Raw genomic sequence first — 25,480 nt, forward strand, 5'->3', positions numbered from 1 at the left:
TTGTATCTATATATGTCTACAGTGTTATAAAATAAAGCTTGCCTAGGGAAAAAGATGGCAAAAGAAAATAGAAAATGAAAACTTAACATTAGAGTGGTGGGGTGCTAAGGAATTGCTTTTTAGAAACCATTTGAATGCTGACCTACTATTCGAACAATAAGTTAAAAGCAAGCAAAAAAAGAAAAGATGTGTGCTTGGGATACAATATGCTAAGGAAGCAAACCAGCTTTTCTTCCTAGGGTCTCAGACAGGAGTTTTTACTTCTCTTTCCTGCTTCTCTCTCTGGAGTTGGACTCCCAGTTTCCAGATCCAGTCAGGACACAAGAGGAAAAGCAAGGATTTGATCCCACGTCTGACCCATGCTTCCAAGGAGTATGTTCCGGTATCATAATGGAAAAAAACACCACCCCTGAGTGACTGTGTCCCTGCCACCCCAGCTAGTGGATACTCTTCCCGTAAGGCCTTGCAGGAACCTAGGCTCTAGGAAGCTCGGTGAGAAAGAAGCTCAGTAGCACACAGGCCCAGCTCTTCTTGTGGTCTTTGTGTTGCAAGGCATCCAGGTCTGTACCTTTCCAAAAGATGTGGCTAAGGCTGGAGGACCAGTGAGCATTTCCACTGAGGCTTCCACAAGGTTCTAAGCCTCATTGGCCTGTGCTGCCTCCATCACTTGCTTGGGAAAGAGCAAGCAAGAGCAGCTGGCCAGATGGGGTGCTGCTTGTACAGGGAGGGAGCCCGTCCCTGCTCCAAGCAGTATGACAGCTGTTCCCTCCCTGACTGCCCCTGAAGGTGAGTGGCTCATGGGTACAGGAGAAAGGAGGGTCCTGCCTCTACAGGTCCTGGGGATGCTGGGAGCCAGATGAAGCAAGTGCTTCCAGCCATCTTTGCAGAGAAGCTGTTTCTCATCTGAGTTCTCAGCTGCCTGAGGAGTGGGATCCTGGCCACTGGTGTTTGCTTTAGTTCCTTTGACACTGGGTGGGCCCTGGAATTACTTCCCTCTGGTATTTGGCCTCAGGCAGAACTAGGAAGAAGGGTGACCCCTTTTCTAGAGCCCAGCTGGGCTCAGGACACAAAACACTCCAAAGATGGAAAGGCATTGATAATGTCTGCTTCTAGTCCTGGGCACGTGGGCCGTGCCCACAGAGCCTGTTCCCTGTAGGACAGCAGCCAGTTCACACCGGGAGGCCTCCAGTGACAGGGAGCTTCTACTTTCTTGACTGAGCCTGCTTTCTCTATTTGGATATTTCCCTGAGGGTCACTTCTCCCATTCACCTGAGTGGTACCCTTGAGCCAAATCTAATTCCTCCTCCGTCCACCAGCAAATACAAAGAGGGTTATGGCCCCCCAAGTCCTTCTGCAAGTGGAACACCTCAGTTTCTCTGCCACCTTCCTGGTGTGAGGAATTGAGGTTCTTCCATCAGCCTGGTGACTATTCACCCCTCCTTCCCTGGAGCCCGCTGGTGGGAGGCTGGAGCTCGCACCCAGAGACTCTCATCAAGCACAGCCCTGCCTTCCTCAGATGCCATTCCTCCAGACATGTGCCCACTGTCCCATTCACCTTCCTGGAGCAAGTCGGCGTTGCCGTCTCTCCCTGCACACGGCCTTCATAAAAACACTCCGAAGCAGACAGAGCTGCTTCCCAATGAGAGTCATTAGGTCCATTTTTCAGATGGGGAAAACTGATGTCATCCACAACCTGCACATTCAAGTGCAGGCAATCCTGTCGAGCCCACAGAACTTCATGGGCTGCATCCTGGGGAGCTTTAGCCAATGCCAGATTTTGATGGGACCTATGGTCCTGGGAGGGGCTGAGGCCAGAGCAAGGAGGAGGGGAAGATCCCTGGAAAGTTCCCCCTGATTGGCCTGTCCCTCTGCACCTGGGTGAATGTCCCCCACCCCAGCTGTGTGCACAGTGGATACCAACAGCACCAGGCAGGCATCTCCCCTTCCCCCACGCTAGCGGCTAGGCCACCAGGAAGCCCTTCAAAGCTGCAAGTCCCTGTGGAGGCAGCAGCAGGCCTGAGGCCTGCAGAGGGTCAAAAACCCTGGGAACAGAGCCCTGGGCTGGCCCAGCCAGCACCTCGTTAGGAGGCCTGGAGGGGGGAGGGGGCACTTCAGGAACAATGTTGTTTATTTTTCTATTTTTAAACAAGTCTGAGGTCTCTGGGGGCGCAAATGAAGTTATCAGCAAAGACTTGAGTGGAATAAAGCCTCCAGCCAGCAGGCCGAGAAGGCCCTGGGGACCGGAGCTCTTGAAAAGCTGAGATGGGGCTTGTTTGTCTTATGCTCTGAGTGCAGGACTGTGACTGGGTGCTGCACTATTGTGTCCCCAGTCCTACCAGCCGGGCCCTTGGCTGCCTGTTCTCTAGGTGCTGCTGGGGAACTTCAGCAAGATGATTCCTCAAGTATGTCATGCACACAGGTCCTAGGAGGCTCCTCTGGAAGGAAGCCTGGGCTGGAGGGGTCCCAGGACCGCAGGCTGGCTCTGCCACCTTGGACTCTCCTTTCACCTGCAGGCCACCCTTCCTCATCCCTGTTGCAGGGAAATGCACGCGGTGGTGTGTGCCCGAGTGGAAGTGAGAGCTGTCCTTCCAGGAGGCCACACTGCCTCAGCTGTCCGGTGCTTCACAGCAGGATAACTGGCCCTGCTCTAGGGAGCCCTGAGGGAAAGCGGAACCGGAACCATAAAGGAAGCAATGAAGGCCAGGGCGAGAGGAGCCTCCCAGAAAGCAAGGAATGGGGTCAGGGGCAGGAGGGCTGGATCCCTGGTCCCTGGTCCTGGTTTGAGTTCTGGCCCTGGCCAGGTTCCAGCTGGGTGACTGTGGGTGAGTCACTTAGTCACCTCTGTGCCCCAATTTTCCCCTCCCAGAATTGCAGAGCTAATTCCCAGGTTGACCGGAGGGTCCAGTCAGATGTGGCACGTGAGGGAGGAGGTGGGAATGGTCAAGCTCTAAACAAGTAAAGACAAAGCGCCTCTCCAGCTCCTGCCCCCACCCAACGTGAAACATGGATTGAGTCATCGATTGGACCCAATGACTGCAGAGTGGGCAGTTCTACCCATCACCCCCTGCAGCAGGCCCAGGCTGCACGGGGCAGGGGTGATCCTGTGCAGGCTGCTCCACACGCTCCCAGCTTAGAGCGCAGGCCACCATGCCCCGTCCTGGGGTCCAGGCAGAGAGTCAAGACCAGTAAAGAGGCAGCATTGGCCCCCGGCCTTGCAGCCAGCAGACCAGAAAAGTAAAGCTAGAGTCCAGAGCGCTGCCTCACCTTCCCAGGTGTTCCTAACTACTTGTGTGGAAGGTGTTGTCACACCCATTTGAAGAAACTGAGGCTCCAAGAAGAGCACTACATGCCCAGGATGGTGGGGTGCCGTGGAGAGGCCAAGGCTGGAGGCCAGATCCCAACCCTCCACCACTGCCTGCTCAGCCCGGCACTGAGACTGCCTCCTACATCACTGAGCTTTTTCTGAAACAAACCTCTTCTTAATTCTTTGGCTGAATGTCTAAATAAGGATTTTTGCCAATTCTGAGCCCTGCTAACTGATGAAGTTGTCAGAAAAAGATCTAATGATGCTTGAAAATGCAAGGAGGGAGCCAGCTGCCAAATTGCCCTCACAGCTCTGACTCGGCATCAGGGAGCCGGGACCCTCCCACAGGGCGGGAGGTTGGGGCGGGTTGGGGGGCTGAGCGCTGCCGAGTTCCATCAGCTGTGGGCCGGATGAGTTGCTTAACCTCTTTGATCTGCTTCCCAGATGTAAATGAGGATAACAACTCCCTCCTTGCACAGTTACCTTGAGGATTAAATGAGATGATGTATGGGTGACATCCTGCACAGCGCCAGGCACAGTCACACTTTCAGGGCTGCTGGGAGCAGAGCGGAGGCAGCCAGCTGGCCTGGGCTCTGCTGAAAGGACCGCAGCCCTGCAGCCCTGGGTGAGCAAAGAGCTGAGCTTGCCCGCTCCATCTGGGGGGGTCTGGATCTCTGATCAGCCCCCAGTATTTATTTATCTCAGAGATCCAGCTGCTTCTCTCTGATGGGTGAAGGGCTCAGTGACCTCAGGCCCTGGAGGTGGGGCCTGGGGGTGGGAGCCTGGGAGACCAGGCTGGGCCCTTTGTTCTCTCTTCTTTCTCAGTGGAACATTTGTTCCACTCTGGAGTCTGGGCACTAGGGGTGGGGCCTGGCTTGGGGACTTGGGAATCGGACAATTCCCAGGCCTGCTGCAGGAGCCAGGAAGGCTGGGTGCTGGGAGCAGGAGGGGTCCTGCAGATCTTCAGGCCACCCAGCACGGGGGACACACATGTGTGTTCTGCTGCCTGAGGATGGGTCCTGCAGGGCCTGTCACTGTCACCAACCACCCAGGCTGTCAGCAACTCCCCATTCTTCATTCTGCCTTCGACACATACGTGTTTGCACGTGTGTCATCTGCTTGGTGGCCTCGATTCAGTCTCCCCTAGAAGATGGAGAAGAGCAAATAGAAGTTTGGGGTTCGAGAGTGTTTTTGCAACTGTGCGGCCTTGGGCCATGCCTTTGACTTTTTAGAGTCTCAGTTTCCTGGCCTGTAGAATGGGCAAACACTTCTGTGTGCCTCACAGATGCTGTGAGATCAGATGAGGCAGCGTGAGAGCAACCTGTGACCAGGAAGCATGTGACTCAGGGCAGGGGACATTTGGGGCTGGAAATGAACTAATGCATCCATTCAATCTGCTGCTTTTTTTAGCAAACAGGGGAGAATATCTAAGGGAGAGAGGAGGGGGCGCTGGGCAGTGGCCTAAATACAGCCTGAGGATTATCACGGGGCCCAGCTGTCCCTGCCTGGGCTGTGGGTGATCAGAGATTCCCCTACTGGCTGCCTCTGGCACGGTTCTCTGCCCTGGCTCAGCTTAGTGCGCCCAGAGGGCTGCCCTGGGCCCCTGGGAGTTAGGGGGTCAGGTCAGCTCTTCATCAAGGGCCAAACCTCAGACGTGGCATTTCCTCAGGATGTAGAAGGAGTTCAGAGGGCAGAGTGTGGATACAGCCTGGGGGCGGGGCAGGGCCTGGGTTCAGACCTTGGCTCGGCCTCTGACTGGCCCTTTTACTCTGAATGGCCCATCTGCAGGCTTTGGCCTCTTCTTTTTGAAGGCCTGTCTACACATGGGAGGTACAGTGAAGGGGTGGCCATGACAAAGCTGTGACTAAGTTGATCCTTAAAGGAATCAGGAAGACCCCTGGCACCCAGGTGCTGCCTCCTCCCTACCCTCCTTTCCCAGATGAACAGAGACAGGAGGATTCAGACTCTTCAGATGTGCCATCTCCCATGGCACAGAGTTTCGGGAACCCCTTCCAGCCTGCAGCTCTGCAGGATGAAGCAGGACTGTCATCTATGATAGCACTTTTCACTGGGCCAGCGATCAGGGTCTTTCCTGGGGACAGGGGTCTGGCTGAACCGGTTGCTGTGGGGAAGTCTATATGTGGGTGCTTGGAGCACCCAGCACTGGCCTGGGCCATGGCCTGGCCTCAGGATAGCACAAGGAAGTCCTTCCTGATCCTGCCAAGATATGCCTGGCCCCACGGAGCTTCTCAGCCCCATAAGAAGTGGGAAGGAGACCCTGACTCAGTGCATCTGAGGTGTCTCTAGGAGGGACCAGATTCACCAAGGAGCCTCAGTGAACCCATCGACAGGCCCCAGCTTTTGGCCCTAAGGTCCAGAATCTGAGCTCTGCAAAACCGCTGGGTGATTCTCCTGTTCCTTACCCAGAATTTCCTTAGAAGAGCCCTGTAAGACTCCACGACCCTACTCAGTGTACAATCTGCTGCAAATACACAATAACCCCTTCTAGGTGAGCAGATAAGAACCAAGTTCAAGTGCCTCTATTCACTGGACGTTCTCCACAAAACATCTCTTTTCCATGATATTTTCTCTTGGGCAAAGAAAGTGAAGGGAAGAGCGGTGACAAATCCCCAGGGTCCTTGCGCAGGTCCTGCCTGAGGCTGAGGGAAGCTCCCTAGCAGCCTAGCTCCTGGGCATCCCGTGTGGGGATGGGAACGAGGCCCACACAGGAGCTGGCCTCTGAGAATGCCAGTCAAGTGGGATGCTAGGGAGCCTGGGAGCCGGGAGCAGAAGAGTTTGGGGGCCACTGTTGAGGGTACAGAAGATTCTGAGAGGATGACTGTGAGGAGAGGGGGTTTCGTAATGTTTACTGTACACCAGAAACCATGACACTTGCAGGTGACCTCACTCCCCTCTGACAAGCATGAAAATGAAAACAAAGGAATTTCTTGAGGCATAACCCACAGATACAGAGACCATAGGAGGGGACAACAGCAGTAGCACAGTGACACACTTGGGAAGCAGATGGACAGGTGACAAGTGACCAGCAGAGGTGAGAAAGCAGGACCCTGAGCCCACACTGGGGAAGGGTGACATCGACCTCAGGTTCACCCTGGAATCCTCTACAGATTTGGAACGGGTGTCCCTAGCCCGGAGCACTGGAAATAGAGGCTGGCCACCAGGAGGGCTGGTGGCAAGTGTTTCGAGGCAGTGGGAGTCCTAGAGCTCCCGCCACCAAGCCCTTCTGGAGTGGGGAGGGCTTTTCTCTGGGGAGAGCATAATAGTGACTTTCTACCCTGGGGGATATCCGACGCAGCTGAGAACTGGGGATTGAATAAATAAATGGATGCTGAACTTTCGGACACCTCCGGCCCTTTTTCTGGACTTGGCTCTAGGATGTGGCATGCAGAACATCACTCCTGGTGTTTCTAGGGAATCCTCAAGAAATGGCCCTCAGCTCACTGCACTTTGAAGCAGCTTTTTAAAGGGCAACCATTCCCCACTCTCGATTATGAGATATCCAAGGAAGGCTCAGACATGAAAGCCAAGGAGCCCAGGAAGCAAGTGGGTAAAGCACCTTGAAGGAGGCCTGGAGAGCATATTGAACCCAGGAAAAAGGGAAGGATGCTGTTCAAAAGAGGCCAATCCAGAGAAGAGGGATGAGCTCTTGGAAGTTCAGTGCATGATGGCAGAACTGAAAAGGCCACTTAGATGTGACAATAAGGTGGGAGAATCTCCCAGAACAAAAGAGCAGAGAGACGATTAAAAACTGGAGACAAGAGATCAAAAATAAAAATAAAGGATGTACCACATCAGGATATTAGAGTTCCAGAAAGATAAAACAGAGAAGATGGGAGGGAGAGAATTATCCAGGAAGTTACTAAAGGAAATATCCCTAAACTGAAGGATTTGGGTTTCCAGAGAGAATGAGTCATCTGCGTGCCTCACACACAGGGAAAAAGACCCACACGAAGGAATACTGTTGCCAATTCCAGAATACTGGAATCAAAGAGAAAAGCCTGCAAGTTTCCAGAGAGAGGGGGTAGGGTGGGGAGAAGGTCATATACAAAAAAAAAAAAAAAAAAAAATCAAGAAACAAAAAGGTTCTGAATTTCTCAGGAACAATAGTGAAAGCTAAAATGCAGTCGTGATGCTTTCCAAATTCTGAAGAAAAGTGACATTCAACCCCAAATTCAACTCCATCTAAACTTTCTCAGTCAAGTGTCAAAGGAGAATAAAAACATTTTCAGATATGTGAGGTGCTGAAATATTTACCTCCATTACCCTTTATCTGAAAGCTACTAAAGGATGTACTCCACCAAAACAAGAGGAGTAAAGGGAGAGAGGAAAACAATAAATGCAAGATCCCTGGGAGAGGTGAAAACAACCTGAGATAGTCGGGAAAGGAGATCCCAGGATAATAACATACACCAGGCTCAGAGGGAAACCACATCCTGATTAGAACCAGTTGGAAGACTCCAAGAGAAATTTCTCTAAGAAAATGAACTGTATAGAAAACTTCTCCCTGTGAATGCTATTGGAGGAGGTTTAGACAGTTGAAGAGGTTTGGTGTTGACGTTAGTATTTGTACATAAAAAAACTCAGCAAAAATAATTATTATATCCAGAAAGAGAAGGTAAACAGTTTATTTCATGGCCCAGCTCTGAACACTGTATGCAATCATAATAATGTAAACACTTGGTATGTTTTGTCTCCCTGATCTCATAGGAGTTTAATTTCCAAAGTTTTATGTTAATGGTATTGAGAGGGTAGACTCTTGATCCCATTCTGGTATTTAGAGGTTGGGCCTTTGGGAACTGAAGATAAAATCATTAAGCCCCCATGATTGTATCCTGGGGGCTTTACAAGGAGAGGGAGAAAGACTTCACAGACATAAACATACACATGTGCTCTCACGAGGATGGGATACAGTAAAGGGGGGGCCTTGCCAGAATCTATGCCATACCATTTAGACTTACAGCCTCCAACACTGAACTCTTTTCTCTATAAGTAGCCTCCTCAAGTATTTAAATTTTGTTATAGTAACAAAAAGCTGACAAATACAATACTGAATGTTGCTGTACTCCAAATTATCATATAACAGCGGGAGGTTATGGGAATGGGTAACTATGTGAAGGATGGGCATAGAGCTAAATACCTTCTCTAGGGGAAAGTCAAAGGCTGAACTATCAGAAATTTAAAAAAAAAGTCATAAGGTTGTTTCCTTTGGAGATATAGAGTAAACACCAAGAGAATCAGGTAAGAGCCGAAATGGTTGCCTAACGGAAGGGGATATGGAACAACCCTCAGAGGGCATCTCAACTCCCAGCGTGCATAAATAATTTTGATTTAAAAACTGAAACAAAAAATTAAAATTAAATTTAAAAAGATACGCTCATTCCTACGCCCCTGTTTTGGCCATTTCTTGAGTTCTGAATAAATATGAGGACTTTCTGATGTGTTTCAGTCTTTCGAGTGAGTTCTTTGCAGCTATTCTAGACAGACAGGCCCCAGTTCAGTAGGGCTCAGAAAAGGGGAGAAATAGAAACAGAGGTGGAGCTAAAGCCCTAGAAGCCACACCTGGCTCCTCTTCCTACACCTGGGGCAGGCTTCCTAACCTCTCGGTGCCTGGACAGGGTTGGTCCTGGGATAACTAGTAGGTCAGGGCCAAGACCATCAGCTCGCCAGAACCTGAGGTGGGAGCTGGAAGGGGCAGGAGAAGGAACTGGCCTGGTCAGTGTGCAGCCTCCTCTTCACCGGCTCTAAACGTGAGGGCTTCCTCAGGCCTGCACTGGCCATCACGGTGGACACAAAGACACTCTGGGCCTGGAAACTCGAAACCTGAGTCACACCATGCCACACTCATCGTGTTTACAGAAAGCAAGATCATTATTTACAGGAACAGAAACATTGCGCTAATTGACTTTTAAAGACGTCAAATTCAGCAGACAAAAAGAACACCAAACTGTGTGGAAAAGGTTGTGGTCCCCGCCACCCTCTGTACCCAGGACCTTCTCTCACCTGGCTGTCCACGGACCCACAGACCCTCCTGACATTAACAAGCCCACTTTTTCCACGGAGGAACCCAAGTTAAGAAAATAAAACTTTCTTCCCAGACCACACAAACCCCTGAGCCAAGTTATATCAGTCCCTGGAGATCCCTGGGGCCCCGTTCCCCATGCCTATTCCAAGGAAGGGTTCTGGGCAATGTGAGTCACACAGCTCCGTCCCTGGGACGCAGAGGACACCCACCCACTCCGGCCCCCACCTTCTAGCAAGCCTCTCTTGCTTCTTTGGGGAAGCAAGCTTTCTGCTTAGTCCAGGATTAGAAAGATGCAGAGGGGAACATTAGTTGTAGGTTTAAGTTGCCCTAAACTAGTCTTAGGGACCGCGACCAGGTCAGTGATGAAGCTGTTAACAATTGGTGACAAAGGGAGAAAAATACAAACAAAAAGAGATGCATTTGGAATGAGTCGTTCTTATTTCTGGGGTGAGATGCTTCTTACATTTTTGTTTTAAAATGAATATTTTTTAAAAATGAAATAATGGTGATGGTGGATAACATATTATTTTTTTTAGTGTCCTTGGCAAAATTGAAGGTTGGTATTTCTAGTCCCTCCTCGAAATAAACTTTTTTTTTTTTAAAAGTAAAATGTCAGGGACACACTGTGGTAAATGACAAAGAGAATAAGACCAATCCCCAGAGGCAGAACCACACACTCCAAGGGTGAGAAGGGTCCTGAGGCATCTCGTCCCATCTCCGTTTGGTACAAGTATGTGCCTGAACCTCCCTGCCAAGGGACTGACTGGCCTTCTTTGGTTCTCTTCAGTGACAGGGAGCTCACTCCCTCTGCACAGCTCTGGTGGTTACAAAGTGTCCCTTGCATAGCTGAGAAACCTGCACCATGCTGGGACCTGGACCAATGCCTGAGGCCTAGAGGAGGCCTCTCCTCCTCCAAGGGCAGCCTGCAGTAACACCCACCCTGCCCACCCAGTCTTCCTGGGCTGGCATCTGCTTGCTCCTTTGATCCCTGTACCCCAGTCATTCCTCTTATGGAACATCTTGGACTAACAAGTGAATTCAAGCCCAGTTTCTCCACTCCTGGCCCATGCCTGGCCCCCCAGTTCTCAAGATGTGGCAGTGGCTTGGGGTCCTCAATTCATGAGACAACTCTGGCTGCTCCAGACCATCTGCGAAAGCAACAGATAAACCACAGTGGGGGAGGGGGAAAGCAACATACAAAAAAAGGCCATTCAATCCCACTCGTTATCAGCATATCTGCTTAGAAAAAAGTCCAGAAGGAAATAAGCCAAAATGGCCATGGCCACCATCCCTTGAGGTGAGTTAATGGATGACTTTTATCTCATTTTTTGCTTTGCTGTGTTTTCCAGTTTTTCTACAACAAGCGTTATAAAGTAGAATAAAATAATGTCCACTTAGAGGTTCAAATTTAAAAAGTAAAGTTAAAATCCTGTAGCCCAGGACCCAACTTCTCAATTTCTCTCCAATGAACAAAGTTGGGGAGGGGGGCTGGTGCTCCAGAAAAAGGCTCTGGGCCCAGCCCTGTGGGGACGACCTTGCCCCATCTGCCCTTCTCCAGCCTTGCGGTCCTCCACCCTCCATGGGCTCCCGACCCTGGCCTGAGGGAGGAGTGGGTGAGGAGCGTGAAGGAGATGTAAAGACAAGGCTCGTCCTGCCCCCGCAGGTCTCCTGCTTAGCACATGGTGGACTTGCCGAGGAAGTGTAACGTCCATGGAACGTCATAGACCCAGCCCTCCTGACCCTAGGCCAGGGCTCGCTCCTTTGGGGGCACAGAACAGAGTCTCTGGGCCACACTGGGACAAAACTATTGCTGAAGTGAGTCAGCCCCCAGGACAGGTCTTTCTCCCGGGACCCCAAGGCACAAGGTCAATGCTTCGCCAAGGCCCAAGTAGAAGTGGAGGCTCCCGGGTCAGAGTCCTGCCTGCTTCCCCATGAGCAGAGGTGGCCTTGGGTCTGTCCTCCTGTGGCCACAGGTGAGTCATCCTTCTGGGGCCTCAGGTTTCCATGGGTAAAATTAGGGTGGGGAGCACCCTGTGTTCAGTGGACAGTGGCTGGACTGGGTGGACTTGGTGGAAACAGAGCCTGGCACTGACCCATCGGGTGGGCAGATGCTTGCTCTCCAGTCCTGCCTCTCTGGTGGCCCTGAGCCCCAGGTCCTAGCAGAAGTCCAGGTCTAACTCATGGTGCTAGACATGGGTGTCGAGCACAGGTGTGTGGGAGTGGGGTTGTGGAATTGAGTATGGGGTGCCCCAAAGATGCACGTCCTGTTTCGTTTCTGGTGTACGCACATTCTTCAGTGGTTTGGCTTTTCTGGGGATTCTAAGTTTCACTTCACCCCAGCTTTTCCCAGCTACCCCCCAGCTATCCCCTCTTTCTCAGTTCTTTGAACTTCTCCATTCCGACCTCCATTTGAATCTCCAGTTTTGTGTTCTTCTATCTCTGTCTCTGTCCTAGAGCCAGGCCTGTCACTTAGGAGCCTGAGTGTAGCCATTGGCTGAATGACTACGTGTGTCCCCACTCCGCGTCCTTCTTTCAGGAGCCAGCCTACTGCTCCTGGGTCCCAGCACCCTCAGCAATCAGAACCTGTGTCGTTCCAGACAGAAAGGGAGATGGGCTCTCATTGTACAATGACAAACTCAAATCATTATTCTGCCAAGATCCGAATGACAAATTGGGAAGTCCGAGAGCGCTGTGATTTGTTAACCTGCCATCGCTTCTCGCAAGGCACACGTTTTAATTAAATCCCAGGAGTGATTTGGGAGTCCTTCTACTGTGCCCCCTGGGGCTCCACTGGGCTGCCCTGGGGAAAGAGTAGAGCCTCTTCGTAATGGAGACGAAGGCTCCAAAAATTGTTCCTAAAGGATTGGGAGGTGGGGCGAGTGCTGGCAGCTCCTGCAAACACTGCCAGCCGGGGTGCAAGGAGCCTTAGCAGCACTTGGAGACTCCCAGCCACCCCACCACTCCACCATTTTATACGTGAGGAAACCAAGACCCAGGGAAGTGCTTTGCCTAGGATGCACCCATAGCAAGGGCTGTGTGTGTGTGTGTGTGTCCATCCTGGGTGTATGAAACGTAGGATTCAGCCCAGGAAAAGTGGGGAAAGTCAGAAGAGGGTATGACTCACCCCTTTTTTTAATAGGAACCTCTGGCTCAGGGAGGATGACTAAGTTGAGGGAGAGAAGCAGAGGGTGGCAAGAGCAAAAATGCCAATGTCCTCCTTTTCTCTAGTCACACCTAGAGAGGGAAGTAGTCTGATGGGGAGGTCAATCCTGGCTCCAAGTTTTGCTCTCCTGTCTTTTGAGGGAAGAACCTGAGAAAATTCTTGATTCCTCCAGAAAAGCCCTAGTCCACTGCAGTGGCCTGAGCAGAAAAGGAGAAGGGCTGGGCAGCGCTGGGCAGAGGGCCTGAGGTGGCACCTGGGCTGCCCAAGGCCTCACAGTCCTGCGTAGATCCTGATCTGCCCACTCACCCCACTTGGGGGCACAAAGGATAGCCAAGGGAAATTGCTGGTGCGGGGGTCAAGACCACAAGGGGTGGGGCGGGAGCTGAGGCTTTTAGGGAATCCCAGACAGGCCTGGAGGTTGGTGAGCAGGGCCAGCCAGAGCCTCCAGCAGAGGCCACCACCTTCCAACTGTGGGACTTGGCAGGTCTCACATTCTGTCTGACTCATCTGAGACATGACAAGGTCAGCACCCCGGTCCCACTCCAGGGCTGATGAGGTGGGGAGCATAGGTGCAGGTGAGACGTGTTTGGAAGCCACATCCTGCTGGGCCCTCTGCCTGGAGATCCCACAGCCCCTCAAGCAATGCTGCCAGCTGACCCTAGCATCAAGGGCCATCTTGCCCCCCGCCCACTTCAGTCCCTCAGAGGTCCCTGTGACACCACCTCCCTCCTGGACTCACCCTCAGGGCCGGCAGGGAGCTGACCTGGTCCATGGTCAGTGTGGCCTCTTTGTAGTACTTGCCTGCAGGGCAGAGCTTCAAGAAGGTGTCATGGATACTGGAGAGAGAGAGGTGACAGGCATGTGACCATTGGGCAGAAAAGGCAATTAGCAGGCCCCCTCCTGTCTCCTTGCTCTCTGGGAGAAGTGACATAGAAAGGGCAGCAATGGATCTTTCCATCCCAGAGACACCTCTGAGCCCACCCATGTGCCCAGCATGTCTTTGGGGGTGTTAGCTGAGCAGAGCATGAGGGAAGGTGAGCCGTAGTGTTCTGCGACCCGGGACACACTCCGCGCTGTTAGTTCTGGTGGGCCTTCTGTTATGACTTGATCTAGTCCCTCAGGTAGAGATGAAGACACCAGGGTCCCCTTCTTCTGGCCATCGCCCACCCCATCCTCAGCATATGATGGGCATGGGCAGGCCAGGGGTAGAACCTGTCAGCCACACAGCACACAAGCCCACTGGGTGGCAAGCACCAGACCACAGCATACATCGTCCCTATCACCCACCTCTCTGTATGTAGGCCCCAGGCCAGTCCAGGGGACTTTGCTTGTAAGTGACAGGCAGAGGGTGAAGCGGAACTCTGCCCTAGGCTAAGAGAGGATGACCCCTGGTCCTTTGTCCCTCTCATCCCATCCTGGACCATTAGTCCTCATCTATAAGCAGGCCCTTGGGCCTGTAGGAACAGTGACCAAGGCAGCTTATAGAGAGAAAAGGGTAGCAGCCTGGACCCAGGAGGACTGGACACCAGATCCTGCACTGCCCCAGTAGGACTGTGTGACCTGGGGCAACTTACTTAACCCTTCTGAGCCTTAGCTTCATCTTCTGGAAAAGGGGCAATTAATCACCTCTTTCGAGGGCTATGGTGCACATTCAATGTGAATGAGAGGAAGGGCTAGGGTTGTGTGTGTGGTAGACGGGGAAACCACAGGCTGCTTAAAAACACATTCTCTATAGCCAGACTGACCTAAGTTCAAATCCTGACTCTGCCACTTTATAGCTCTGAGAGCTTGAGGAAGCTTCTGGACCCACCTGAGCCTCTGTCTCCTCATCTCTTCATTGGGGTAAGGAGTTCCCCTCCCACATTTATAGGGATTGATGGGAGAGGAATGTGGAATGTCAGCCTCGCACCTGGCACCTGAGGGGGCCTGCGGTACATGGGGCCTCAGAGGAGACCCTGAGCCATCTGCTGCCCATCTGTGTTCTCTTCCTGTTCTCCAGGTGTCCCCATGCCCTCTGGCCACACAGAACCCCAAATTAGACTGTGATAATAGGAGCCGTCTAGCCCAAGCTGGGCCTGGTCTCTGGACTCCCTTATGGTCCCTTTGTGCTTCAAAATTACCCTTCTCTCCTCTACTTCTTTCCTGTTCCTCTCCTCTCCCGGTACATTTCTGATCTCACCTGAGTGCTGGGGGACAAGTAATCTGAGCAGACGAATTCACACTCAGGAGCGAGTGACCGATAGCCCCCTCATGACATTCCTGGGGCACACGGTTTATAAACTCAAATGAACCTTTGATCGGTGGGACTTAGGACACATGCCCAAGTGAAGAATTTGGAGAGTTATTTTATGGAGATTCAGGGGGGAGAGCAGGAAGCCTTCCCAGGACCCACCAGAAGGGGAACACGGAGCCACCTCTGCCCTCCTCCAGCCACTCCTCTGTCACAGCTTACTGAACAGAAAAGCATCCTCTAGATCCTGTACCAATTGCTCCCCCTCACCCCCCACTTCCTTACCCCCTGGCTTCTAGCAGGCATTGGACCAAGAGAAACCCCAGCAGAGGTTGGGAGGTGGGAAAGAGAGGTCAGGATTCATCCTCCCCTCCCTCCCAGCCTCAACCCTACTCTGTCTGTATCCATGTTCCTTCTGCCAAGGACCAAGTGACCAGTTGCCACTACTCTAAGTCCTCGGCTGGGTGCCTCAGGCCCAGGGGTGGTGATGGCTAGTGTCTGGATGTCAACTCCACCCCCAAAAGGCACCTTAAATCATCCTCGAAACCTCCAGCCAGGTGCCACCTGCTCCTGCTGGGGTCCTGACAGACGAGGCAGGCAGACCCATTCGGATCCTCTCCCACCGGCTGTGTGACCAGAGGTGAGTTTTGGGAACTCTCTGGGCAGACAGATGTTCCAAGCTTGACTGCAGTGGTGAGGCAGTCTCCTTCAAGGGCTTTGGGCTGACTCTGGGGAGGGCCTGACAAGTGGAGCTGGGCCAGGGCTGTGAGTATCTGTGGAGAGCATCCTGCTCCTGCTGACCTTGCAAGGGACCCTGAGCCGTGACCAGAGGCTCTGCCCAAGTTTGGGAGGCAGCTGAAAAGCAGGGTGTCAGGCTGAGAGACACTCTCCTCAAATGAGTTGGAACAAGAGGTGGGTGGCCAGGTCAACAAGGAGGGAAGGACAGCCATCACTGCTGGGACCCTAGTGGCCGCTAAGGGACAGGGGCAGTGGGAGAGGTGGGCTTCTGTCAAAAGGAGTATTTTGCTGCTGATATTGTTAGAATTGCCAGTGTGGGGTGATCATAAAAAGCAGGCCAACTTTCAGTAAGTTTTACTAATTAAAAATAAACTCCCCCCTGTGACCCTGCATGTTCCAACTGTACTCAGAGCGACGGCTCCCACACTCCCCAGCATGGGGTGCAGCTTGGGGTGCCCACAGCACTGCCAACCCTCATGGAGGTTTCTCATTTTGCATGTCAATCTTGCAAGGCAGGGACGATTATTTCCTTTACAGATGAGGAAACAGAAGGCCAAGGAGGTAAAATCATTTGCCTAAGGTCATATGGTGGAAAGGCCAGGGCTGCTACTCCAAAATGTTTTCTTCCCAGGAGCCCAGAGAAGGGGACATGGGATGGACCACTGAAGGAAAGAGAAGGGGCCCACTGCCATGGCCCACCGTGCTTAATGTGCTAGGCACCCTCGAACACACCGCCTCATTGAATCTCCCAAAAGACCCATGTGGGAGCAGTGTACAGGTTAAACATGGGGTGGGTAAACTGAGGATGCACAGAGGATGTACAGCCCAAGGTCATACAACTGGGAAGATACAGAGGGGAGCTGGGCCCTCCAGCTGCTCTGTTCACCTCCAAAGGATCCACCCTCTCTCCCCAGGTGAGTGGAGAGGCTCCTGGGATGGGAGGACTGGAGAGAGGGCCCTGAGCCCCTTCAGGCCTTCCCAGGCTGCCACATGGGCTGGCTGCCCACGGATGAATCGCGGCTGCATCTCAGCTGCCACAAAATGTTCTTCTCCTCCAAATATGGATCAGCCTGCTCCAAATGGAACTCTGAATTAATCACTAATGGACTCAGAAGTCAAAGCCATTTGAAAAACTCACACATTCAGCCTGCCAGCGGTCAAGCAGCCCAGGCGGGGCTCCCTCCGCACTTAGCTCAGAGGCAGGGAAGGGCTGTCTGCGGCTCAGGGGCTGGCTCCACCGCTGGCCCTCCATGTGACCTTGACCACTGAGCCCCTCAGGCCTCAGTTTCCCCTCAATACAATGAAAGCCTCAGTGACACCGTGACAGACGCCCCTCTCCCTCGCGCTCCCTCCAGTTTCGGCATCTATGGCTCTCAGTTTCTGGACCACCCTCTTGCCTCTGAGACCCGTTTAGTATTTCTCAATGTGGTCCCTCTTAGACTCATGGAAGGAGCTTGTAAAAGGATCCAAGCCCACCAGCCTCCAAGATTCTCATTCCAGGCCAGCACAGAGCCCAAGCATCTGCAGATTCTATAAGCTTCCCAGGGTTTACTGTGCCTGCAAGACCAAGAACACAGATTCATTCAGCTCGAGCCCCAATTTCCTCTTCTCTGGTCCTTCCCTGGGCTCAATTCTCTGGGCTTCTCCCCACCCCATGGATCAACAGTTCCTTGATCTGTGGTACAGCTTGCAGATACTTGATAAATGGCCCTTCTTTAGCCTAAAAATGTGGCTTTTAGTCCCCCCATCTGCTATTTCCAAGCTGTGTGTACTTGGGCAAGTCTCTGCTTCTCTGAGCCACTGTGCAGAAAGGAATACCATGATAATAGTGGCTGCCACTCAGTGATGAGCCTTGTGCAGGCCTTGCACACACAATGACACAGATTTAATCACCTCCTTCCAAATGATGACTCTATGAGATTAGGTGCTCTGACTCTCATCTGAGGCTCAGGGAGGGTAAGACACTCACCACAGACACACAGCTGGGAAGGGGTAGAGTTGAGCCTCAAACTCAGGCTTTTAGCTTCCAGGAAGTAAACCTGCAACACTCCACCTGTTGACCAGGTGCTCCGGGAGAAGTCAGGAATACCAGGACAGGGTCAGACAGGGCCAGGACAGGGCTTGGAGACTGTAAAGATTTAGGAACCTCCAGGGTGCTAAGAGGAAGGGGTGGCCTCATAGGGGATAGGAGTGTAGCTCAGTGGTAGAGTACTTGCCCCAGATATGCAGGTCCGTGGGTTTGTTCCCCAGGACCACCACCAAAATAGAAAAGTTGAATTTTGGGGCTGGGAGTGTAGCTCAGTGGCAGAACACTTGTCTAGCATGTACAAGTCCCTGGGTTGGTTTGATTCCAGCACTGGAAAGGAAGGAAGACCTGCCAACCTGGTGACTGGGTTGTCCTGGGCTGGGCTAGGAGCAAAGCTTCAGACCCCAGACCAAACCCACAGTCAATCCAAGAAGGCAGCAGGAGAGATCCCTTGGTGATGTCCCAAGAGTCCAGCCTGAGCCAGGCTGACCGGACCCCAGCCACAAAGGTCTGGACTAGATCAGGCTGAGCCCTGCCCATGAAGCCACATGTGCTCTCAATGGGACTTGGAGGTTCTGGCCACAGTCCCTTGGGCCTTAGCCCCAAAGAGGCATCTGGGAGTTGGGGTTTTGGGGACAGCTGATTAAACAGAAGTCAGATGCAGCTGCCTGAAGCTTAGGCATAAAGGGAGGTGGCCCCTTCAGAGATCAAAACCTGAGGAAGAAAAGTCCCACAGCCAGGACGTTTAGAGCAGAGAGTCCCTTTTGGAGAGCCAAGCCCCAGCAGCTGTGGTCTGCTCCTCCCAGCAGGTATCATCTGCAGATCTGGTGACCTGGCCTTTATGTCCTTACACAAGTCACAGATAAGGAGGTAGAAAAATGTTAGCTACCTCCCCACAAAGGTTATTTCTACCCATCGGTTTCTTGGACAGTTTTGTTCAACCCTCCATCCAACTGTACTAACATTCAGGCCACATTTCTCTGTCACATTCATAGGAAAATCATGACATGTCATCAGAAGCCACATAGGAATGTTATTCAAAAGTGACAGCTTGGGTCTGGCCTACCCTGACCTTGGTAGCCCACGTTGGCCTTTTTCTCTCCTGGGCATCATTTCCTGAGTCCCTGCCCTGAAGCTGGGCATCCATGTCAAAGCTGCTCCCCTCACAGACAACGCACTCACACTAAGCCTGTGTGCAGGACCCTGGGCACCTCCCAGGGCTACCCTTGCCTATGTGTGTCCTTCCAGGGATGATTTCCTTCCCAGTGTATATGTAGGAAGAGCTCTTATTTCACAAGTCTAGCTTACCAAAGTCACACGGTTACATAGGTTAAAACACAAGCAGTACTCTAAAGCTTACAATTAAAATTACTAATGCTCAGTACCCTACCCGACACCTCCTCACTACCCCTGCCCTCCAGAGGCAGCATTTTATGAACAGTTTGCTATTTCTTAGTTCTGTTTGGTTTTGGAGGTGTTAGGATTCAAACCTAAGGCCTCGCAAGTGCTAAATACTCTACCAATACTGCCATTTATCAATATTTTTATTGTAGATATTATCCTGTGACATCCTATTATAAAAAAGTATTTCTTTCCCTATATATAATTTTCCTTCCCCCAGCCTCCCAATATAAAACAATTTGCTTGAATCAATATTCAGTGTTTAGGGGCTGGGGACATAGCTCAGTTGGTAGAGTGCTTGCCTTGCATGCACAAGACCCTGAGTTCGATCCCCAGCACCACAAAAAAAGAAAATCAGTGTTTATATTATTATTAATATATGTATTATTCAAACATTGCTCACAGCTAAGTTCCATAGCACAACATGATTACATTTTCTTTTTTTTTTTCAAGGCCTTTTGTTTTTCCCAGAGTTACTAATGACTTTGTTTTTCTTTTGCTTAAATTTCAGTGTGTCTATCATTATTTCATTTGTCCCCAAGCGTTTTTCCCTCCCAGTACTGAAGATTAAACCCAGGGACAAGTGTAAAGCTACCACTGAACCACAGCCCAATCCCTTTCCTTTTTTCTCTTCTTTTTTTTCTTTCTTTCTTTTTTTGGACACAAGTTCTCACTAAATTTCTCATGCTGGCCTTGAACTCTTAACCTTGGCCTCCCAAGTAGCTGACATTATTATAGGTCTGTGCTACCACACTCAGATTCATCCCCAAACTTTCTGCAGAACTATAGTTTCTCTCAACATAGTTATAATATCAACATTGGTAGATTCATTTTGTTTTCTTGGGGTACCACTAGTGGCACCTGACTCCTTGGTTCTAATCTGGATAATTGCCTTCCAACCCCACTGATCATCACTGTCCTTTGGCTTCCCTGCACTATCATGATGGTAATGCATTTTGCCTTCCTTTATGTTGAAATCCTTTGTTTCCTGAATTCTAATGTCTTCTTTTTCCTCGGCTTACTTACTAGTTTGAATGGAGCACAACCTCCAAAAGATTTCTCAAAGAAGGTCTATAAAACATCTTTTTCAAAATCTCCATGTCAAAAATATTGTTATTCCACCTTCACTTGGGTTCACAGTTTAGCTGATTCTAGGCTGGAAAAATTTTCTTAGAATTTTGAAGGTGTTTAGGCACTGCCTTCCAACATAAGTCCAAAGTTACTCTGGTTCCAGATGCACCATATCAATCAACGTTTTCTCCTCTATGAAAGACCTTCTCATTATCTCTGGCATTCTGAAATGTCATGATGACTGACTTAGTTGGTGTAGGCCATCTTTTATTCCTTCTGCCATACCTGGAGTCCCCTGGTTTTCCTTTCAGGCTTACAGCGAGACTCTGAAGGCCAGGCAGACGCTCCCCCTGCTCACGTGCCTGGTGGTCCTCAGTCAGCAGCCTGTGTGGCTCTCTCTTAAGAGAGTGAGCTCCTTTTTTCCCCTGTGGTAGGGCAGGGCTGCCATGTGGGTTGCAGGGTGAGAAATGAATTCAATGCAACTTTCAATCTACCTGTTTTCACCTGACCCTGGCATCCGGGAATTCAGAGGTTCCTGAGACTCTGGGTTCTTGATTCTGTCACCCCAACCCCTTCAGGCAATTCTCTTTCAGTTTTCCCTCAGTTAAGTCTGGATCATGGGTCATCTGCTTTGAACTTTTCAAACTTTTTTTGACCTCTCTCATCTACTGTTATCACTTGTTTTCCTTTTATCCTCATAGGTTTTGGTTTTTTTCCTTTGAGAAACAGAAGATGCTGTATTTTCCATGTTAACTTGAAGCTCTCTGAATTTGGCTTTCTTAATTTAATTGGAGACAGCTCTGTATCAAACATCCTGCTCCTCCTCCTTTTCTCTAAGGATGGTGTCCCATGATGCAGTATATTAGTACTTTGTCACCTGGGTCCTCTTGATGCAAGGGTAATGCCAGGTGGAATGTCATTCCCATTTTGAACCAGAACACTTGAGCGTCTCCAGCCTTGCTGGTTCGCCTCCATTCCTCAGAGCTTTTGACAGCTGCTGCACAACCTCAGCTGTCCCCTGCCTGTGATCTCCTGGGTCTGGAGCCGCCCTTGGTTGAAAGCCACAGAGATCTCTCTAGTATCACCCCACCAACTTGGAGTTTCTGACCCCCGTGTACTTGTCTCATCTGTCTTATTTAAAGGTGTCCAATATGGAGACACAGAAGCAAGGTAGAAGTTGACCCCTCTGCCTTCCACTCTGCCTTCCTTAAGCAGTGGCAGTCCCACACCATGCCAGCATTGGCCCTTGCATGGTCTCCATGGCCCTGAAAGGTGGGAGCCTCCTAGGAGGCAGAGGGGACAGGTATGGGCCCCTTGTGCTCAGGAATGGAGCCAAAAGAAGGGATGGGCCAGAAAAAGCTTAGAGAGATGCTCATTGGAGAAGTTTGGGCTGAAGTGGAGCCTTCCTTGGCAGCCAGGGGAAGGTCAAACTGCACCCTTCTCATGGCAAGAGATCACAACAGGGCTGGAAAGAGGCTGGAAACAGGATCTGAACAAAGGCCACCTCAAGGCCTGGGTGAGCAGCTCAGAAGAGGGTTCCCTAGGGATGGCTTGCTTCCAAGGACCTTTTTCAGGGTCAGTGCAGAACAAAGGCAAGGGGAGGGGCCTTATCCACCAGAGAAAATCCCTCTCTCCTTTCCTCTGTCTCATCAGATCCTTACCTTCCAAAGATGCCACTCAAAAACCCCGGGGGGTGGAAGGAGGAGCAGCTGGGTCACACTCCATTGCCCAGAGGACAAGCCCGGGCAACCCCTGGGAGGTCTATCACTTTTTTAAATGACCTACCCTTTGCCTAGCAGCTCTGTGCTTACGAATGTCTTCTGAGGACTGACTCTCACCTGTTGGATATTTACATATAAATGCTTAATATAGAATTATTTGTAAAACTGGAAACTATAAACAACTTGTGTCCGTAACAGGGGGGTTGGCAATGAATTATGGTTCATCTACACGAGGGAATGATTCATGGCCATTAAAAAAGAATGAGGCAGATCTCTATGTGCTTTCTGTAAAACTGGCCAAGAGGAAAACTTCAACAACAACCACCAAAAAAGGTGCAGAACAGTATGAATGAGATGAATGCTACAGGACGCATGGGGTAAAACCGTTGAAGGACATGTGCATGGAAAATTCTGGAAACCTGGGGGAGAAACTGCTGGTAACTGGGGCTGTGTCAGGGAGAACAACTGGGAGGAGGAAATGGAAACACTTGTTTTTTCATTGGGGATTTTTATCCTATTTAAATTTTCTAGCCATGCTCACAATATTATTTCCTTTCATTTTATTTTTATTCATGTATTACCTTCTAGAAAATATCAATAAATGTTCTATGGGTAGGAGAATATAGGTCTTTGGGGCATTTGTGATGCTTTTTGTATTTGAAAAAAGCATGCAAATATTGTTTTTATTTTTTTAATTTTTTTTAGTTTTCGGTGGACACAACATCTTTGTATGTGGTGCTGAGGATCGAACCCAGGCTGCACGCATGCCGAGCGAGCGCGCTACCGCTTGAGCCACATCCCCAGCCCGCAAATATTGTTTTTAAAAGGGAAATAACCCAGCCCTGTGACTGCCCCTGGTCTCCACAGCTCTGCTACCTGGCCACCCCTCATCCCTATTTGTACTTGGAGAGGCTTATGCTTATGGCCACCAGGCTGGACATGGTGCCCAGGGAGGGTTAGCTCAAGCAGAGAAAACAGAGGGATCAAGCGGGAACAGGCCGGGGTTTAAATGGTCTCCTCGTTCCCACCTCCCCCAATTCCCACCCACCCCCAAATGTCTGTTATCCCTCTAACAGGTTTTGTTGAGCACCTGGCTTTGGCCAAGCATGTCCACACCTCTCATCATATCCACTCTCACCACAGTCCCATGGTAGGTGGCACTTGCCACATCTCCATGCAGGATAATGGTGGTCCTGGCCAGGAGGCTTCCACGCTGGGCAGGGATCTGTGTGAGAACAGGGCCCGACCTCTCATCCCACGCCCACTGCCTCCATGGTGTCTGGCACATAAGGGGCCCCGGAGGAGAGGCTCGGGCAGGACAGGGAGGGGGATGCACCCCAGTTCACACAGCCCATAGACGGCCAGAATGGGTTTCAGCCCTCCACTTCTTAAGTCCTTTTCTCATTTTCTTCATTGTCCCACGGAGGCCCTGACAGCTCTGTGATCCTACAGAACCGCTGCCTTGGGTGGCGGCAAAAGCCCTGAAGTCCGATGTCTGTCCATTCAGGGCTTGGGTCTGTCCCTCCCTGTCTGTCCCAGCTGCAGTCCAGGGCCATGTGGCTCTGAGCAGGAATCACACTTAGAACAAAAGGCTGGACAAAGGCAAGATCCCAGCTCAGGGGAAGGGAAAGGCGAACAGGGGCCTCTACTCACCACAGAATTTCATTTCTGGTCAGGAAGGTCAGGGCCTGCAAAACATCAGAGATGTGGCCGGTCACTCAGTCCAGCCCCTCCTGGCCCCCTGGGGAGTGGAGAGCTTTGGAGCAGGGAAAGAAAAGCCTAGTCTCTCATTCCACTGCTGGGGACATGGAGGCACTACAGCCCAAGGTAACAGACACCTGATGTGGTGGCAGAGGCTGAGGTGGTGCCTTTCTCTCCTCCTTGCAGACCTAGAGAGGGGATCAGAGACATGGCCCAAATCCTGGGCTCTGGAGCAGGAGATGGGGGTGGGGGGGGGCTGCAGAACTGGTTCATGCCACATGGACGCAGGTTTAGCAAAGGCAAGAGCCACCTTCCCGCCTGGTAAACTCTAGCATCTCAGGAAAGAGTTCTCCATTATCCCACCTGCTCTGGGAAGCTCCCACCTCTGACCAGAACTCCCATCTCCCCACCTGGTACTCTTCCAGGTCCTCCCAATGCATCTGGTATCTCAAACACTGTCCCATGCCAACCTCAGCCTTCTCTCTGCCAGCAGTAGAACCTTGGCCCCAAGGTCTCACCAGCTGGTGGTACCACCAGTTGATCTGGTTGCCATAGTGACCCAAGTTCCACCTTCTGACCCCAGGTTGGCACAGAGACAGGTTCTTTAGGTTCCCCAGGATAATAGAACCTAGATCTCGAGATCCACACTGTTATTGGCTCTGGAGTCAACCCACCTGGGTTCAAATCTTAAATCTGCCACCTGGTGACCATGTAACATGGGGTAAGCTACTTAGTGTCCTAAAGTGAAGATGATAATTAGAGATTGCTGTGCGGGTTAGTTGAGTTAATACAGATACCATACCTGGCACATAGTAAGTGCTCAATAAATGTTACAGCCAGGTCCCAGTACTGTGCCAGACATGGGATACAGAGAATAAGGATCTTCCATGCCATCAGTCAGGTCCCTGCAAGAACAGAGGCCACATTCAAATTAGGATGACAGGAAGAGTTTCTAATAAAGGAACTCTGCACTGAGGTGAGATGAAGGTGTAGGAAGTCACCCAGGATCATTCAGAATCCTGGGGGTCCTGACAACAGAGTTGTCACCAGCTCTGGCCCAATAGCTCGTAGAAGAAACACCCCAGGTCACTCTCTCTTCTTCCTCTGATCTCCTGAGGCAGGGAGTCAAGATCAGGACTGGGAAAAACGGAGAAAATGACCGTACAGCCATCAACGTGGAAGTTTAGGAGGGTCCTTCCGAAGCCACCTCCCCTCCTCTGCCTCCTGGGTGGTCTGAACAGCCACCCTCCAGGACAGGTGCTATTTCCCTGGCCTGGGGCAGATCCTCCCCCATCCTGTCCTAGGTGAAGAGCCCAGGGACTTTCTGGTGCAGATAATCTGTGTTTCTAGAAACGCAGCTGCACTGTGTCCCCAGAGACAGCCTGGCAGGAGAAGCCTGGAGCTCTCTCGTTCCTTCATTTCCTCAACAGACACCAGTCCAAGTATCCACAAGGTGCCCAGGACTCCACTTGACCCTGGGGAGCGCCGACGGCACACCCACATCCCGAGCACGTGCGTATACCCTGGCGATGGAGGCAGAGGACACGGAGGTAACAGTGCAGAGATGTGAGAATGTGGAAGAGGAGACGCTGTGGGCAGAGGGCATTCCAATAGCTGTACACGGTGGTTGAGGACAAGGACTTTGAAATATGAAAGGCCCGGCTGCGTCTCTCCTTGCTGCGTCTCCTTTCGCACCAGTCTGAGAAAATCCTAAAGCCACTCCAGACCTCGATCCCTCCACCTGCAAAATGGGACTAATGAATCCATACTTTATAATTATTGCAAGAATGAAATAAAATGATGTAGGTAAAACTCTTTTTTAACAAGATACTGTGCATGTTGAGAACTCAATGAAGGGCAAATCATATTATTTTTCTAAAGGTTGGGCATGGGAGGAAGAGCAGGACTTCAGCAGGCAAAACCAGCAACTAAATCCCCTCTCCCACTAAACCCTGCCATTTACTGAGTAGCTCCTATCTGCCAGGCTTGTGTGCAGAAGCTGGCTCTATTTATGAGACAGCAGCTCTGGGAGATTGGTGGGGTATCCTTGATCCTTTGATCAGGGGAAAGAGGAAACTGGTG

At 51.1% G+C, this 25,480-nt stretch overlaps 2 protein-coding genes across 4 annotated transcripts in view; both read right to left on the reverse strand.

The window, feature by feature from the left end:
• Positions 1-24,307, reverse strand: part of Cib4 (calcium and integrin binding family member 4) — a 51,993-nt gene extending 27,686 nt beyond the window's left edge. For 2 of the 3 annotated variants that reach the window (XR_009226556.1, XM_046441427.2), the window contains exons 1-3: positions 24,201-24,307; positions 23,351-23,385; positions 13,250-13,346 (exon numbers count right to left, since the gene is read on the reverse strand). Coding sequence is in view for 2 of the 3 variants with exons in the window: in XM_046441427.2 (XP_046297383.1) it covers positions 13,250-13,346; positions 23,351-23,385; positions 24,201-24,209 (141 nt within the window). In the remaining variant the exon portion in view is untranslated. Of the gene's footprint in view, positions 1-13,249; positions 13,347-23,350; positions 23,386-23,808; positions 23,863-24,200 lie in introns of those variants that run through there. The other variant, XM_058578428.1, reaches the window with a different exon arrangement.
• The window catches only part of Otof (otoferlin), a 197,738-nt gene that overhangs the window by 133,916 nt on the left and 38,342 nt on the right, over positions 1-25,480 (reverse strand). The window lies entirely within an intron of this gene.

This window comes from Marmota monax, unplaced genomic scaffold, assembly GCF_021218885.2.
Source record: "Marmota monax isolate L192 unplaced genomic scaffold, Marmota_monax_Labrador192_F-V1.1 WCK01_AAM20220418_F8-fsc00010, whole genome shotgun sequence".
Taxonomy (NCBI): Eukaryota; Metazoa; Chordata; class Mammalia; order Rodentia; family Sciuridae; genus Marmota; species Marmota monax.